Here is a 15,627-nt window from a genome sequence, read left to right as displayed (position 1 = left end):
TTTCGAGACATTATTTAGTGGCTGGACCGGGTTTTCGTTTTCTTATCAAATCGAGAATATTAGAATAATTCAACTCCTAGTAAGAATTGAATCCACAACCGTAGCACTTATAGCCGGACTCGGTGCCGCTGTGCCTGGACAACCTTTAAAATGCAGTATTGGCATATCATCATATTTCTTGTTCTTCTTCTTAATGTGCCTCTCCAACTAGTGAAGGTTGGCAGTCAACTTCGCATACTTAGTCCTGTTCCTGGCCAAATGAATCAAATCTACGGCAGTTTTATTTCCAGTCCATTCCTTGATGTTTCTTAGCCATGACTTTCTTGTTAAGAAAATAAGATTGAGAGCGTAACTGTAAACGCAACAATTGTGGCTTCAATTTCCAACGAATTGTTTGAACACTAGGTCCACATGTAGTTTCGTCTGTGCGTTGTCTGTCAGTCGTAAAGTAATGGAAAAGTTTTACATATTATAAAGATAGGTCGTTTTTCAATTACGAAGGTATATAAATATTTTTTAGGTTATCTATCAATAGCAAACAGCAATAAAGCAATGTTTGCACTTTTCAGCCTAACAGTGTAATATTTGGCAAGGAAAGTGATGATTTGGTTTTAAAATGAGTACCAACATATAATACTCTTATATATGCATATATTTCTATTATATGTTCAATGCCAAATTACAACAAATTGTGCTTCACGAATTTTGGCAAAGATATTACTTGCGAATTGTATATTGAACTAGCTCGTACCTTCGCTTCGATCGCACCGATCCCGGAAAATCGTAATTTCCCACGGGATAGGGAGGATCATTTTAATTTAAATGTAATGTTACTTTGTTAATTATTTATTTATGCTATAGTTCATGCATACCTAATAAATACATGTATTGAAAACAAAAGGTTTAATAAGTCAAAAAATCTAATGTGTGGTTTAGGTGCTATATATTCCTGTCTCGGCTTCGTCTTCATGGACAAAGGCAAAATAAAAATTAGGGGGAAAAGTGGGGAGCGGGGCATCTTAACAATAGGTTCTCCTATTATCGGGATATATCAAGAAACTAAAAAAAGAAAAATTCTATATAATCTAGATATATGAAAGCACAAACAGAGCTAAAAATCCATTAGCGTCCTTTTTATGTGTTTCCTCGTATACGTGACGTGTCAACATCCGCCGCGTGACATCGCGGTATTACGTAAGCTAGAATCGACAAAAATATATAAGTGAATTACTTATGTACGAGTATAGTAAACGGACTAGAATACGTGCTTTAACTTGAATATAATAAAATAGTATTTATTTATGGCAGTCGTCATTTTAAATAACTTAAAATTGACCGCGGCTAAAGTCGATTTACGCGATAAACATGATGTAAAATGCATGTGTATATGTCTATAATATCCCTGGATAAATGGAATGATGATATTTTTTCAATTTAAACTAATTCTTGAGATTAGCGCGTTCTACCAGACAAACGCTTTAGCTTTATAATTGCAAATTGATTTGTATCAACATTTTGAATAGTTTATATTAAAAACAATTAAAAAAATCACATGTAATGGGCGGAACGACCTTTTAAATTTTATGTTGTTTGTCATTGTTTAAAAAGTTTCTGTTGGTTTACTTTACAAACTATTTAATTGAGACACACGGACAAAGCACAGCTTGAATTATGCGGCGTAGAACGCTGAAATAGTTTAAAAAATACTAAAGTTACTCCAACCTAACAAGGATAATCCAGATATTAGATATAAGTATCTAATAATTCAAATCCAGGCGACATAAATATTTTTTATAGCACACCGTTCAAATGGGTGGGTGTTGATTCAGCGCAGTAATCACTTAGCACCAATTTATCTCTCACCTATTGATTTATTTTGCGATATGCAGTTCTACCATTAATTGGTTTTTTTTTCAACATGGAAATGAATAAAGTACTTAGTTCGACAAAATGGCTAAAAAATAACTATTTTATTAAAACTTATTTTTTAATGTAGAGGTGATTGTCTTTAACTTTCTAATATTATATTAATTTTATTAGTAAACTAAAGTAAGTAAGTAAGTACATATATGTTTATGTAGTGTAATTCGCGAGCGTGTCGCTATTGTTTTAGTATATATCTGCTGGGCTAGACAATATATACTTACTATACCTACTTATGTCGAATCCACTAATAAATCATTCAGTTGTCTGGGATTCATTGGGGAGACTCATTTTATACATAAATAAATCGTACTTCATTCATTCGGTAAACAGAGTACTTGAAACAAAAAAAACTATTTGAACCAGTCGTTCCTGATATTAGCGCCATGAACCAAACAAACTCTTTCGCTTTATAATCTATATATATAAAAGGACTTGTCCTCACTGACTGAGGTAAGACGCACGCACAGCCGTAACCGCTGTGCGTAGAAACGTTAAATTTGGACAAAAGTTTACTTTCGTAATCTGGACATCCACTAAGAAGGGATTTTGAAAAATTTTAACCCTAAAGGTGTGAAATAGGGGTTCAAAGTTTGTATGGAAAAAAATTTAAATCGGCACCGATTTTTATAAAATTTCAAATTTAGATTTTTAAAAGTATTTAATTGAACACGTATTTCATCGTTTTCTAGAATTCTCTCCCTAAGGGTGCAAATAAGGGGTTGAAAGTTTGTATAGGTTTTTTTTAAATCGCCACCGATTTTTATAAAATTTGAAGTTTAGACTCTTAAAAATATTTCATTGAACACATGTTTCATGGGTTATTAGAATTCACCCTTAAATACGCAAGCGAAGCTGCGCGCGTCCGCTAGTATTAGTATATACTAGACACCCATCTTGTCGTGATGGGTTGATTGAGTAAGTTGTGCATGTTTTTTATTATTTAACTAAGTATTTAATATGTAATTAATGATGTGAAATTTTCGTATTCGTGAAAATTTCGATATATAAGTGTGTGGATATTACAACATTTTTTTTTGCGGTTCTAAATTTATAATTCCTAATCTTATATATATTTTTTTAAATATCAAACAAATCTTTTGCTTTATAATACTATTAATGTCTAACTATTAGCCGCCCGTAACTTAAGTAAAATCATTTTCTCCCGTTCTCCTAAAAATCGAGAAATCGCGCTTAACGCTTTCCAAACAAACTCATATGGTACAATTCAGCGTTCTACGCCGCCGAATTCGATCAGTACGTTCTGTCAGTCATTCAAATAAAAAAAAATAGATTTTTATTGTAATATTAACGTAACTAACAATTTAACTAACTAACTCAGCAAATGACCACCCTTAAAAGACAACGAACCAAGACAATGTAACTTCTTATAGTATATTTATATATAGGCGTCGCTATCGATCGCGCCCTGTCTCACTGCCCTATAAATGGAGGCTTACGACTGCGTGAAGTGTGAACTGGATTATGCTTGTAAGCCATTTCTATAATCTATATAATCTTTGTTTGATATATAGTATATATATATATATATATATATATATATATATATATATATATATATATATATATAATATATATTGTTATTTAATTAGGTCGTGGCAGCGTTTGACTGTAAATGCGACGGTTGTCGGTTCGGTTCTCACTTGAGGAAATTAATTATTTTAATTGTCATTCGTAATAAGACGAGGTGTGGTATTGAGGTCCACCATTCAATTCGTAATGCTTATGTAAAGTGGGTAAAGGGATGTCGTAATATTAAGTTCCCTCTGCCTATTCTGTTATAAGCGAAATACAGATATATTTGGCTGTTTAAAAATAAAATGTTATAAATATAAGATTATACAAAGAATTATAAAGATAGCGGCCACGACTCGCCGAATGTACTATATGTACATCACGATTAAACCGTTAAAGCGAATCTTTCTTTCCATTAAGCCAGCGCCATCTATTACCGAGAGGCGACAACACACTGACACACTTAAAAGCAAGTTATAACTGTACTTTTGTAAGAACCTCGTTATCGACATTAAACTCAAATTATACTCAAGGTTAAATTACTGTTGACATCTAGCGGTATAAATAATCAATATTATGAACAGGTACTACCCATTGACACAGTAGTTGTATCAGATTCATGCTTTTTCTCATATAGCAGGGTAGGCAGAAATAATTTAGTGCCAAGATGTTCGATTTACCGTTTTTCGTCGTCAGATTATAGAAAACAACTCATTGCTTCGAGTACGTTTCAAAATTTTGTATATTCCTTCTTATATAAGTTCCTCAAATGAAGTCTGAAGGCCAAACATTTCTCTGTATTGATAACCACTATTGGTACTCACATTAAGTGTTTTATCTAGTGACCTATATTGTTAATATAAATAAAATAACATGCATAATACATATTATACGTATTTAATGAATAATTAAATTATTTAATAATTTTGCAATACATTTTGAATATGTTTATAAACTAAAAGTGTAAAAATTACTTAATTCTTTGAAAGTATGAGAGTAAAAACAAGAAGTCATGGTGGCACAGCATTCGACTGTGAGCGTCACGGTTGTAGTTTCGATCCCCACTTAACAATAAATTATTTGCATTTTCCAACTTTTATAGAAAGACCAAGCGCGACGTAGAGTTCCACAACTTAACACGCAACGTCTTAAAATTTGGTTGGAACGTGGAACATTGAGTATCTACACTAGATACTGAACTAACCTGCTATAAGTAAGGTAAAAAAGAAAGAGAGAATGGAATGTTAATTCCACAGTTTCTGCTTATTTTAAATACCTTCGGATTTGGATAGTGGAATCACATACCATACTTTATATAATTGAAGTAATGGATACTATATAAATAAGGCCTCCCATTAAGTAGGATGTCAACCCTCTGCCATCGCCTTCTTAGATACTTAGAAAACAAATATTTTGGTAATTTAAGCTTAAACTTTATTCATTATTTGGCCACAGTATGGGAATATTAGTTTCAGTATTGACTGTATAATTAAGTTTAATTTAGATTTAAAATAAACCCAATGTCACATGTTTTTTTTTGTTTTTCAATATTAAATATATACTTATTTAAATATAAATTTTCAAAAAAAACTTGGTGAACTTAAAAGATCTGACGTGACTGCATGGACTTCAAAGATCTTATTGATAATTTTTTCTCCTTTTTAACTTCTCTTTTTAGCTTTACGCTAAATCCCGCACATAGCAGGGCAGATAAAGACAACCTAACGTTAAGACGCGTGTTCCCATTAAAATATTTCCGTTACCAACTTTCTGCTGAATTAGTAATATTTCATTTTCTCGAATGGAAATCGAACCCACAATCTAAAACCTGCAGTTCCACGTTTGTGCCCCTGCGCTACGACTGGCCTCTATTCAAAATCTATATTTATAGCTAAAATTAATAAAAACAACTCATTTTTCTCTGCCAATCCCCAACTAAATACCACTTTACAAAACTCTTTGCGTCAGCGCCATCTATCGCCGAGTAGTATCACCGCGTTTCTCAGTTTACCGTTAAGCACCGCTACTGACACAGTTACCTCAAGTCTCAGCTGATACGCGACGCGGTGCGATGACGTGTTGTGTATTTTTATATTAGATCCGGGAACCGTTAGGGCTTAGGTTTAAACATGTGAAGTCTAGAAATTCCTTAGAATGTATAATATATATGGAAGATATAGTGAGTTTATATAGATATTGTAAATATAAGTATGTCGTAGTGCAGTGGCACAGCGTGTGATAAACGCGACGGTTGTGGTTTCGATTCCCATTTGGAATAACAATTTTTTTCGTTTCATCATCGTCGCTTTGATAACAAACAAGACACGGCGCGATGTTGAGTTACGCCACTCAATATGTAATGTCGTACATGTTCCCACTGACTAATTTACTACATACAGCGTAAAGCTAAGAAAACATAGAATTTAATAAAAAATAGTGATATTCCAATCCGATATTTCTTTATTATGTAGTGATAAATATATTATTAAAATTAATCACTAAGTGTATATGAGAATATATGAATGTATTGTGAAATATTGTACTTCCATACTTAATGTTTCGTTTTTACTTACATATCTATTATGGTAGTTGTACGCAATGCAGGTATCAACTGCACTTATGTTAGGATAATACAAACATACGTCAATTAAAATTGATAATTGCTCCCCTTAGATTACATTATTATATTTTAGTTTTATTTTATATTTATTGTAACATACTATATTTTAAATATTTAATTAGCTTCACTTTTTTGCATAAGAGAATAGTCAAAGATTTTCTAACTAATGATTTTTAAACATTGTATTTAGGACAATATTTTTTTTAGGACAACACACAGTATATTTAAAGTATGTGTATTTCCCTAAAAAAATAAAATAAGTATAACATACAAAAAAACTTAATCCATTCAACTTTCCACTATCGAAACTTCAACTATTGCATTTACGGCCAGTATAAGCAGATTCAACCTAGTGTTAAGACACTCCGTCCTCCACTTTTCGAACAATTTTTAGAGTATATATAAATATATAATTTAGATATTCGTAGGCACAATAATTCAATGATTAATATATGATTTCTTTTTCAGGTAAGCTTTCTTTTAATAACGAGCTTAAATAGAGAAAGTGCGACTGTCTCAAGTATGTAAGTAATATGTTTCATTAAAACTATACTTTAAGATTTTAGAGCAAAGTGACCTATCTCACATTTTATAATATTTAAAAATCTTAGATCTCTTCCATAGAATGCGAAATGGCTTTACTTTTTAAATTATATTTTACATAGAAATACTGTGTGGGTGTGGTTATGTTTCTAAACGTTTTTATCTATATTTGGAACAGAGGATAGGCGAGGTTTAATAACGGAAAATATTTATTTTATTTTCTTTTATGAATATTTTTAATTGATTTGTCAAACAATAACTATAGTTTATTAAATAAAATATTAAATATACATATGTACGTAGATTGTAGATGATCCCAAAGTTTCTATAGCCATAGCCATTAAATAAAATCAGGACAACTTGTGGTTAAACGTCCATTTTCACCGCATAAGCTATTGTGAATCATCAATTTTATAAGAAATCTCTGTCAGTATTGTCAGTTCAACAGGAAGCTACAACTTGTTGTGAATTTTAATATTAAATCGTGATATTCATATAATTAATTATAATAATATATTATATAATATTATTGATCAATTTTGTGAGTTAGGTCATTTTATTTGGTATTTTTATTTCGTATTATATTATATATGTATATGTTCGCACATTTTGCACATTCGAAATTATTTGGCGCTAGCGTAAGCTGTAAAAACGCTATTAAAACTGCTTAGATTCGTAAAATTTAATATTATTTATTTATGTACTTATGTATATTTTTTAATTATACGTTTATAGAATTTGTTTTAGATTTAATTATAAATTTCTTTTTTTAATGTAAAAAATTGAATTGGTATTTAAGTAGATTAGTATTAATGTAATAACTTATACGCATATCCAGTATATACTGTGGGTCGATTTTCGCGTAATATCTAATAAATAATTATTTCTTATTACCTTATTTATATTTATTTTATTCTTATACCAAACCAACCAACCAACCTTTATTTACTAAGAAAATTTACGAGTATTGACTAAAAAGATATTATGTGTAAAAGATGGAATTAATCTTAAATATATTAAGTTTATTCGCAGAGGTGCAAAAGTTACATAAACATTGCATAGCAACACGACAGTGTCTTATTTCGTTATATCAGTAAAGTATAATAATTATTGGTTTGACGAATACGCCATTTTGCTAAATGCTTAATCGGCAATATATTCGTAAAGCAATCGAAATTACATACAAATACATACGTATGTATAAAGAGTATAAATATAAAGTTACGTGTAATGCTTGCGGGGTTGAGTTCCGCCATTCAACACGCAATGCCTCCAGAATTCGGCGGAAAGTGGGGAACGAAGTGTCTTGACACTAGGTTTATATTATGTTCCTTCTGTCTGAAACAGTTATAATGCTATGTAGGTATATTTTGCAAGCTTCACGCTATATCTCATATGTAAGGAGAGGATACCTAGTGTTTAGACACTCCGTTCTCAAGTTTCGTCAAATTTTTGATTTGTTGTGTGTTTTGGAACTTAACTGTGGGAGTTGCATCACTCGGTTCACGGAGCTGAACTTTTTTTTACTCATATTTCTCATATTTTGCATGATGGGGATACAATGGTATATGCAAATTCATAATGACCATTTCCCCTAGTATTAGAACCCATTTACGTTGCGTGCAGTATTACACGTAGGTAGCAAAGTTACATAACACCCTACTGAGTCATATTAGAGCATACACGGTGTCCTTCTATTATTTTAGTGTCTTTACTTTCTCGTATTCAAATACATAAAATTTTGACACTCCCTAGTTAATACTTTTTTTTTTTTAAAACGTAATATACTAACAGATAAGAAATATGTAAAAAGATTGAAATAATTAAAAAAAACATAAACAATTGCAAGGTTGTACATTTCTATTATAAAGTTGACGTCTTGAATTAAATTGATCCTGAATGAATTTATATAGTGCCTAATCACTATTTGTTAGAATAAATACACTAAAAATAAACAACAATGTTATCTCTTATCTTTCATATATTAAATGTAGAGGCCGACTTCTGTATAGATATCTAAATATTAAAAAGCCTTAGATATACATTTTATAAATATTATAAACGAGACAATACTAAATTAGGCCATAGATTGGGGATTAGATTCCCTCTACCGCTATGCAGGATACAGCGCGAAAAAAGTAAGGTCAATTTTTCTCAACAGATTGTGATGAAATTTAGCACATTGGTATTTGATAGCGTACAATATAGAATTATGGATTTCTATTGAATTATTTTAATTTATTTTCTAAGCCAAGATAATTTGATAAATGAATGTAGTATACAATATTTTTGTTATAATCTAATAAGATTCTTTTCCACTTTTTCGATTTTCCACCTATTATGACATGCTTCTTGAAGTACGTAAAAAAAGTTTTAGAATTACATCTCCAAAGAATCCTTAGGTATGACAGCTGGTTCTGCACTTTTCACCCGAATTCGAGACATTGCGTGTACAAGTAGAACGCTATCATTATTTACTATGTAATAATCTTCTGAACTCACGACTAACTTCTACAGTAATAAAACAAGCCCAGTCTCTTGTTTTCTGTTCCACAGGGGAGTATATTTGGATTCTCATAACAAAATTCAAAGCAGGTGAATATGTATATAAAACTGTCTTCTGCCAAATAATTTTTATGTTATCGTACATTGACCGCGATAGATAACTTATCGAATCATTCAAAATTAGGTTACCGTGTGTCTACGTCTTTAAAGTTGATAGATATGAGTTGTAGAGTTTGTAGAGTCGCGCTGTTATAGAGTTATTAGGAATGAAGGTTACAGGTTCGATTACGTGCTTTGGAAATTTTCTTTATATGTAGTACCAGTTTGCTTGCTTTTTCACCCTGTGATCAATAGAAAATGGATAGTAAATTAAGTTTTGTGTATATTGTAAATGATAATCTAAGGTCCGCATTTATAAAGCGCTGTCAACTCTGAGATCGATCTCGAGAGCAATCTTGAGATGCTGTTTGTGTTAGTACATTATTAATATGGACTCTCAAGATAGATCTCAAGAGTTAAGAACGATTTGTTGGTGACCGAGATAACTTACTGGGTATCGTGATGTATGACCTATGACCCGGCTCTTCAATAAATGAACTATCCAATACAGAAAGAATTTTCTAAATCGAATCAGTCGTTTTTGAGATTATAGCGTTTAATCCAACTAACTTCTGCTTTATAATATTATTAATAAAATACTAAGCTCCTATATCTATCTATACATATAAACGTAATATATAAGTTTAGATAATTAAGAAACTATCTAGGTTAGATATTTAGGGCTAATCAATACTGAATCAGTATGTTATATATTTGAAAGCAATATGAAACTTAGTTTTTATATACAAAGTGATTTGACACTATCGAAATAGTTGTTTTAGAAGAAAATTTCGTTGCTTCGCTTTTCGGAAGGTATATATTGACTTCGCTATAGCATTGGAAACAATGATGACATTCAAACTTTTGATTGTTTTTATTATTACCATTTGTGAAACGATTTCTGACTGTAAAACGCAATAGTCATGGGTTCGATTCTTACTTGTGTGAATGATTATATTTTAGTAAGATAAAACTGCGATATTCGCAAGCACCGTCCAATTCAAAAGACATTGTATGATGTTTGGCGGAACTAAACGCCGTTTTTTTTCTTTGTTCTAGATTTAGCATTTTGTTTGTCTTTGTTTTTGCATTTTATGTGGTAAGCCAGAGCGAGAAAATGAAAATTATTGATTGCCTCCAATAATAATTGAATGCACAACTATTGAGCTTACAATTAAATTGCACAAACTCAAGGTTAATTTAGATCGATTCTCTCACTCCTCTGGACATGATGGGGAGATGGGGTCACTCAGTGTATATTATACTCATCTTGCCTGCTCATGTCCATCTTGCCAGCATTGTCTAATTATACATTGTACGGTGTCTATAGTCGCGTCCCCTATACGCGTTACCCTCGACCGGTCCTCCCGGTTTCAGTTGAATGGATTTTACGTGTTTCATTTTTGTAAAAGGGGTGACCAGGAGGGTTAAATAAGCGAAAAACATGGTTGGGCCGTTTAAAAATTAACACTTACGGTTATTCGCGGCGTGGGTTATGCTTTTTTAGACTGCTCTTGCGGTGGAGTGGGTAAAGTTTGGATATTTTTTGTTGTTTGTTGTTATAGTGAGTTCAAATTCGTGTGTTTGTTTTTATTTGTATTTTAGTTTTTTCGATTTTGTACTTTTTTTAGAAAGCGTACAAAAGCTGTTATATGTTTTTAGAGTATTTTTTTTTCCGTTAAATATAGAATAAACTATAAAAAAGATAATAATATTCCTCAGTTTAGTAAATTATATTACGTTTCATAAAAAAGTCATGGTTTATGTAGAATATATAAATTATTTAAGAAATAATGTAAATAGTTTTTTTTTTATATTTTCCCTATAATGTTTTGAACGTAAGCTTAAGTGTACACAATTAGATTTGCTGAAAAGTGTTGGATTGTAGTGGAGCTCTCAAAAAAAGTATTTGAAAAAGGAAAGATGGCGATAAAATAAATGTCATAATTGGAACATATACCTTATGTAACGAAATATAATCACTCAATTTACTTCATTTTGCTACACAACACCTAATTAAAAAGAGCTACATTTTTTATAGTAAAAGATAATTTGAAAAGCATTTTTAAACTCGGAAATTATACTTACTCACATTAGGCTTGTTTATTCACACATATCTATCAAAGTAAATACTAAACACTAAACACTAATAAAAAGTAGGTCAAGTTTGTCCTCAACAAAGGTTTTTCATTATTTAACTCTATATAATATTAAATTATTGTTAATAATTCACGTTTATAGAAACTAAAAGTAACTAAAATATAATCAAAATTTGCGATTCGTTTTAAATCAGCCATTGGTACCTTCGCTTGTGGCTTACAAAATTCAGTTAGTGTTGCAGAAGGCGCGCGCGCGGCCGCATTCGCGCCGAAACTTTCAAAACATTTGACAAGTTCACTTTTTAAATTTAAAACACAAAATTTATAGCAAAAACAGTTCTGTATACAGCCAAGTGTGTATAAAAAAAACTATTTATATGTGATTGGATTGTAACATATTTATGTTAAGTGAGTATTTAGTTATTATTATTATTAAATTGTTCGTCCGTCGTTTCGTAACAATTTTGTGGGAACACATTTTATATATGTACATATATAAATAGCGGTTTAGATAATTTTTATTTTATATATTTTTTTAATTTCAATTATAATATTTATAAGCCAATTATAAAAAAATATTTTGAAATTTATGAAGGTTGTAAATAAAAAAAAACATTTTTTTTCATAGAGGTCTATATACAAATTACCCGTATACAAAATTATTTATTATCTATCGAAACTTGCAATTATCAAGGTCTTAGTTGCAGATGTATTGCATACTGTGCGAGCGAGAAAGCGCGTCCACACGACCTTGTGTTAGAAAGAGAGGTTCGACATTAGGAAACTCTTGGGAAATTTTTCTGTTTCGGGACTGAAGGGCATTTTTTAACTATTTGTTTTTAAGATTATTTCTTGTTTTATCATTTGTTTATTTGTTCTTTTACTAGGTCGATGTTAAAAGGATTTGGTTATATTATCTAATATAATAAAGCAAGGATTTTTAACATTTTTTAAATATATTTTTGCTTAAATAAGTTAAAAATTTCGGTATTATACATATATTTTTATTTTCGTTTTTGTTTTTTTTTAATTTTGGTGACCTTGATTTTTGAAAATAAACAATAAATATTAATCAATATAACAATATGATCTATGTAAAATAACATGCCATTTAAAAAAGATTTAAAAAATGTATTGGAATATTTTTTTATAATGTCACATTTATTGTTCTCCAACTACTAAGTGTGAGTGACCAATCACTACGAGTCTCTAAATTTACATAATGCAAATTGTAATTAAAATGGCAAAATTTTCATACCTAAGACATTCCTACAATTACTTCATAATGACAACCCTAAAACGCATAAACAATAACTACACGAACAATTAGCTAAAATTTAATTTAAATAAAAAAAAAACGTTTAAATTGACACTTACAGACAAAAAAATTGTCATTTTTTATCAATTATTAATAGGTAAGGTATATTATTAATTGAATATTCCTATTGCGGCTTGTCCTCGCCACACGCGAACCAAAACCTGTATTTTAGGTACTAAAGTATTATTGGTACTGAGAGAACGTAACGTAATTCATTACGATAGGAATGAAGCAAATCTAAGCTTAACTTAGGTATTAGTTTTAGTACTTACTAAAATACTTGAATTTTAGTTTTTAGGAATATCTGTGGTTTTTTTAAAGATTATTTTCAATGATTGAAATTTTAGAATAGTATATTTCAGGTTCGATTAAGAAAATTTGTTATATTTTACCTATTGTAAAAGGCATTTATATGAAATTTATTGATCCTAAGCGACGTACTACACTACGTTGGATTTTTAATATTAGTTTTAAGTTAACCAAAAATTATTATTTGTTTTTTTTTATTTAAGCTGACATTAAATTGGGCTATTTTCCAAAGAGAGCATAGTAAAAATTTCAAGGTCAATATTCAAATTATCATTTATTATTAAAAAAGACGCTACTTCTATATGTCGTCCGTTCTGCCATTCGTGTGTAAAAATATTTTTCTAACTTCACGCTGTATCCCGCGTGGAATAGGGTAGAGGGAAAATAAAAAATATGAGGGTTAGGACATTCTGTTTCCCACTCACCCAACCCAATTTTCAAGACATTTGCGGATACAGTGGCGGAACTCTACGCTGGGCTTTGTCTACTACAGCGGGGGCATCAATATAATTAACGAATTTACATTCTAAAATATTATTATGTAAAATATTACCCACAAATCAAAATATATTTAGTTACACTCGCATGAAAGGTCACTTAATTGGTTTCTCTTTGCGATCGTTTTTATCGTGAGGATATCTCACTTTCACATCTGAATTTCTTTTTTATTATGAACTTTTTTTAACTTAAGGACGTATGAATGTGAAAGTTCTTTTCTGTACAGACAACTGAACTTTTACCCTTTATCCATATAGAGTGTAAGTTAGAGGCATTTCGGAAGGAATTGCGGAGGAATTTCGCAACTCAAGAGACAATACCTCCAGAAAGTGGGATGCCTCGGCGTAAAGTGGGAGTGACTTAACATTAGGTTCCCAGGTTCCCTCTGCCTAACCTGAACCCAAAAAAATATTAAGATAAAGAAAAAATAGGTACAAGCTACAAGTTTCTCTTTTACTGAAATATTTGTCTTTAAACTGAAATTCAATCAATTTTCTGAAAAGCTTTCTAAAGCTTCTTTTTGCATTGCAGCTTTTTTCCATGCTTACATTAAGTATATACTAATAATTGTTATTTTACCTATACAGCGATAATTTTTTTAAAGGAAAACATCAAAAGTTAATCAATAATATTATAGTAATATAAATATAATTAATTATTACGATAAATTCATATCGAAAATCCCAACTTCTCTGTATCCGGCTTTTGCTTTTAGCGTATCTCTTATAATGTGTAATAATAATTATGGCATCGATCTCACTTGCCCACTTTCACTAAAAGATTTTGGCAGTTGCAACTTTCACTCGAAATTTCGTGGTACAAGTCATGAGAGGATGATGAATGTACTGTGTAGAGTGACGTATCGGCATTTCTTTTATTATCTGTATTCATTCATTTGTTGTTTTTGTTATCTATATTTATTAGTCGTATAGTTCGTTTTTTTAGTTCTTATAATATATGCAAGAATATAAATATACTGGTTTGTAAATAGACAATCGTATATAGCGTTGAACACTTTTGTGAATTTTAATATTTATATTTTTAGTCTGTATATAAATACTTTCTTTTTAACGCTAATTCAATTAGTGTGTTATTATTATTTATATATAAAAATATTTTATTACAGTGTTATAACGCCAAAAAAACTAAGATGTGAAAAACTCTCATTAAAATTATATTTCTAAGCAAAATTCCGCCGTTTCGAAACCGATAGATATAATTAATATACTTTAATTACAGAGTACATATAATCTTAAATTAGAAACTTCGTAATTTACTAAATAGCATCTTCTCATGCTATTTATTTTTACAAGTGAACATGTTACAGTAGTTCGAAACAAAGGAAGTGAATTCGATTCGATTTGTGGCTCTATATAGTCACATTAGTTGCTAGAGTGAAAGTAATTCATATATTATTTTTACAGAAATACACATTTAAATACCACTATCATAAATTACAAAATATATAATGTTTTGTAAATTATTATATATGCCTTATATATTTTGACCTTGAACTTGGTAAGCATTAAAAGATATTTGTTTTTCAATTCAAACATATATATTGATGAAAAACTAAGAAATGACAGACTTATCCTTACCTCGTGTACGACGACATAAGAGATTTTAGGTGGCAGATAATGACAGATGACAGTGTCTACAGTGGGATACATCACTATATAAAATATTTTTTCAATTCCAACCGGTAGTTCCTGGGAATAGCATGCTCAACTAAACAAACTCTTCAGCTAATGATGGTACTATTTTATGAAAGTAGTAAAATAAATAAATCTAAGATCTTTTTTTTTGGCGTACGCCTTTAACTTGAACCAAATCAAAATCGCTCCATCGCACCGTCAACTCACAACGTTATCGTGTGTTGTAACTCATTGCGTAATGTCGCTACTCGTATACTCGCTCGTACACATTGAATACTGATATCTTTTGAACACATCTTGGACTATTAATTTGATTGTAAAAATATATTTATTTTCTATACAAAATTATAGCTATTCATATTTAAAAAATGGTGGAAATTTACTCTTATTTGTTGTATGGAAAGTGACAACTAAAAAATAAACCCATTATAACTTTTGCATAGAACGTAGTGATTTACTTATCTGTCTCTACTTTTTACAATTTTAAAATGACTGAGAGTAAGGTCTAAAGGAATTCTTTTA

General features: G+C 30.3%; 1 protein-coding gene across 15 annotated transcripts in view; it reads left to right on the top strand.

Moving 5' to 3' along the window:
- Positions 1-15,627, top strand: part of Hr3 (nuclear hormone receptor 3 ROR-beta) — a 111,872-nt gene that overhangs the window by 16,459 nt on the left and 79,786 nt on the right. For 7 of the 15 annotated variants that reach the window (XM_085188946.1, XM_085188945.1, XM_085188944.1 and 4 more), the window contains exon 1: positions 11,557-11,733. The exons of 7 other annotated variants lie outside the window; for them this stretch is intronic. In XM_085188946.1, coding sequence (XP_085045072.1) covers positions 11,727-11,733 — 7 coding nt within the window. In that variant the 5' untranslated portion in view covers positions 11,557-11,726. Of the gene's footprint in view, positions 1-11,556; positions 11,734-15,627 lie in introns of those variants that run through there. One more of the 15 variants, XM_085188954.1, reaches the window with a different exon arrangement.

The sequence above is a fragment of the Heliconius melpomene genome, chromosome 7 (genome assembly GCF_056956725.1).
Source record: "Heliconius melpomene rosina isolate 202511_hmr_F chromosome 7, ASM5695672v1, whole genome shotgun sequence".
Classification (NCBI taxonomy): Eukaryota; Metazoa; Arthropoda; class Insecta; order Lepidoptera; family Nymphalidae; genus Heliconius; species Heliconius melpomene.
The sequence above is the reverse complement of the archived record's forward strand: the minus strand, read 5'-3'. Positions and strand labels throughout refer to the sequence as shown.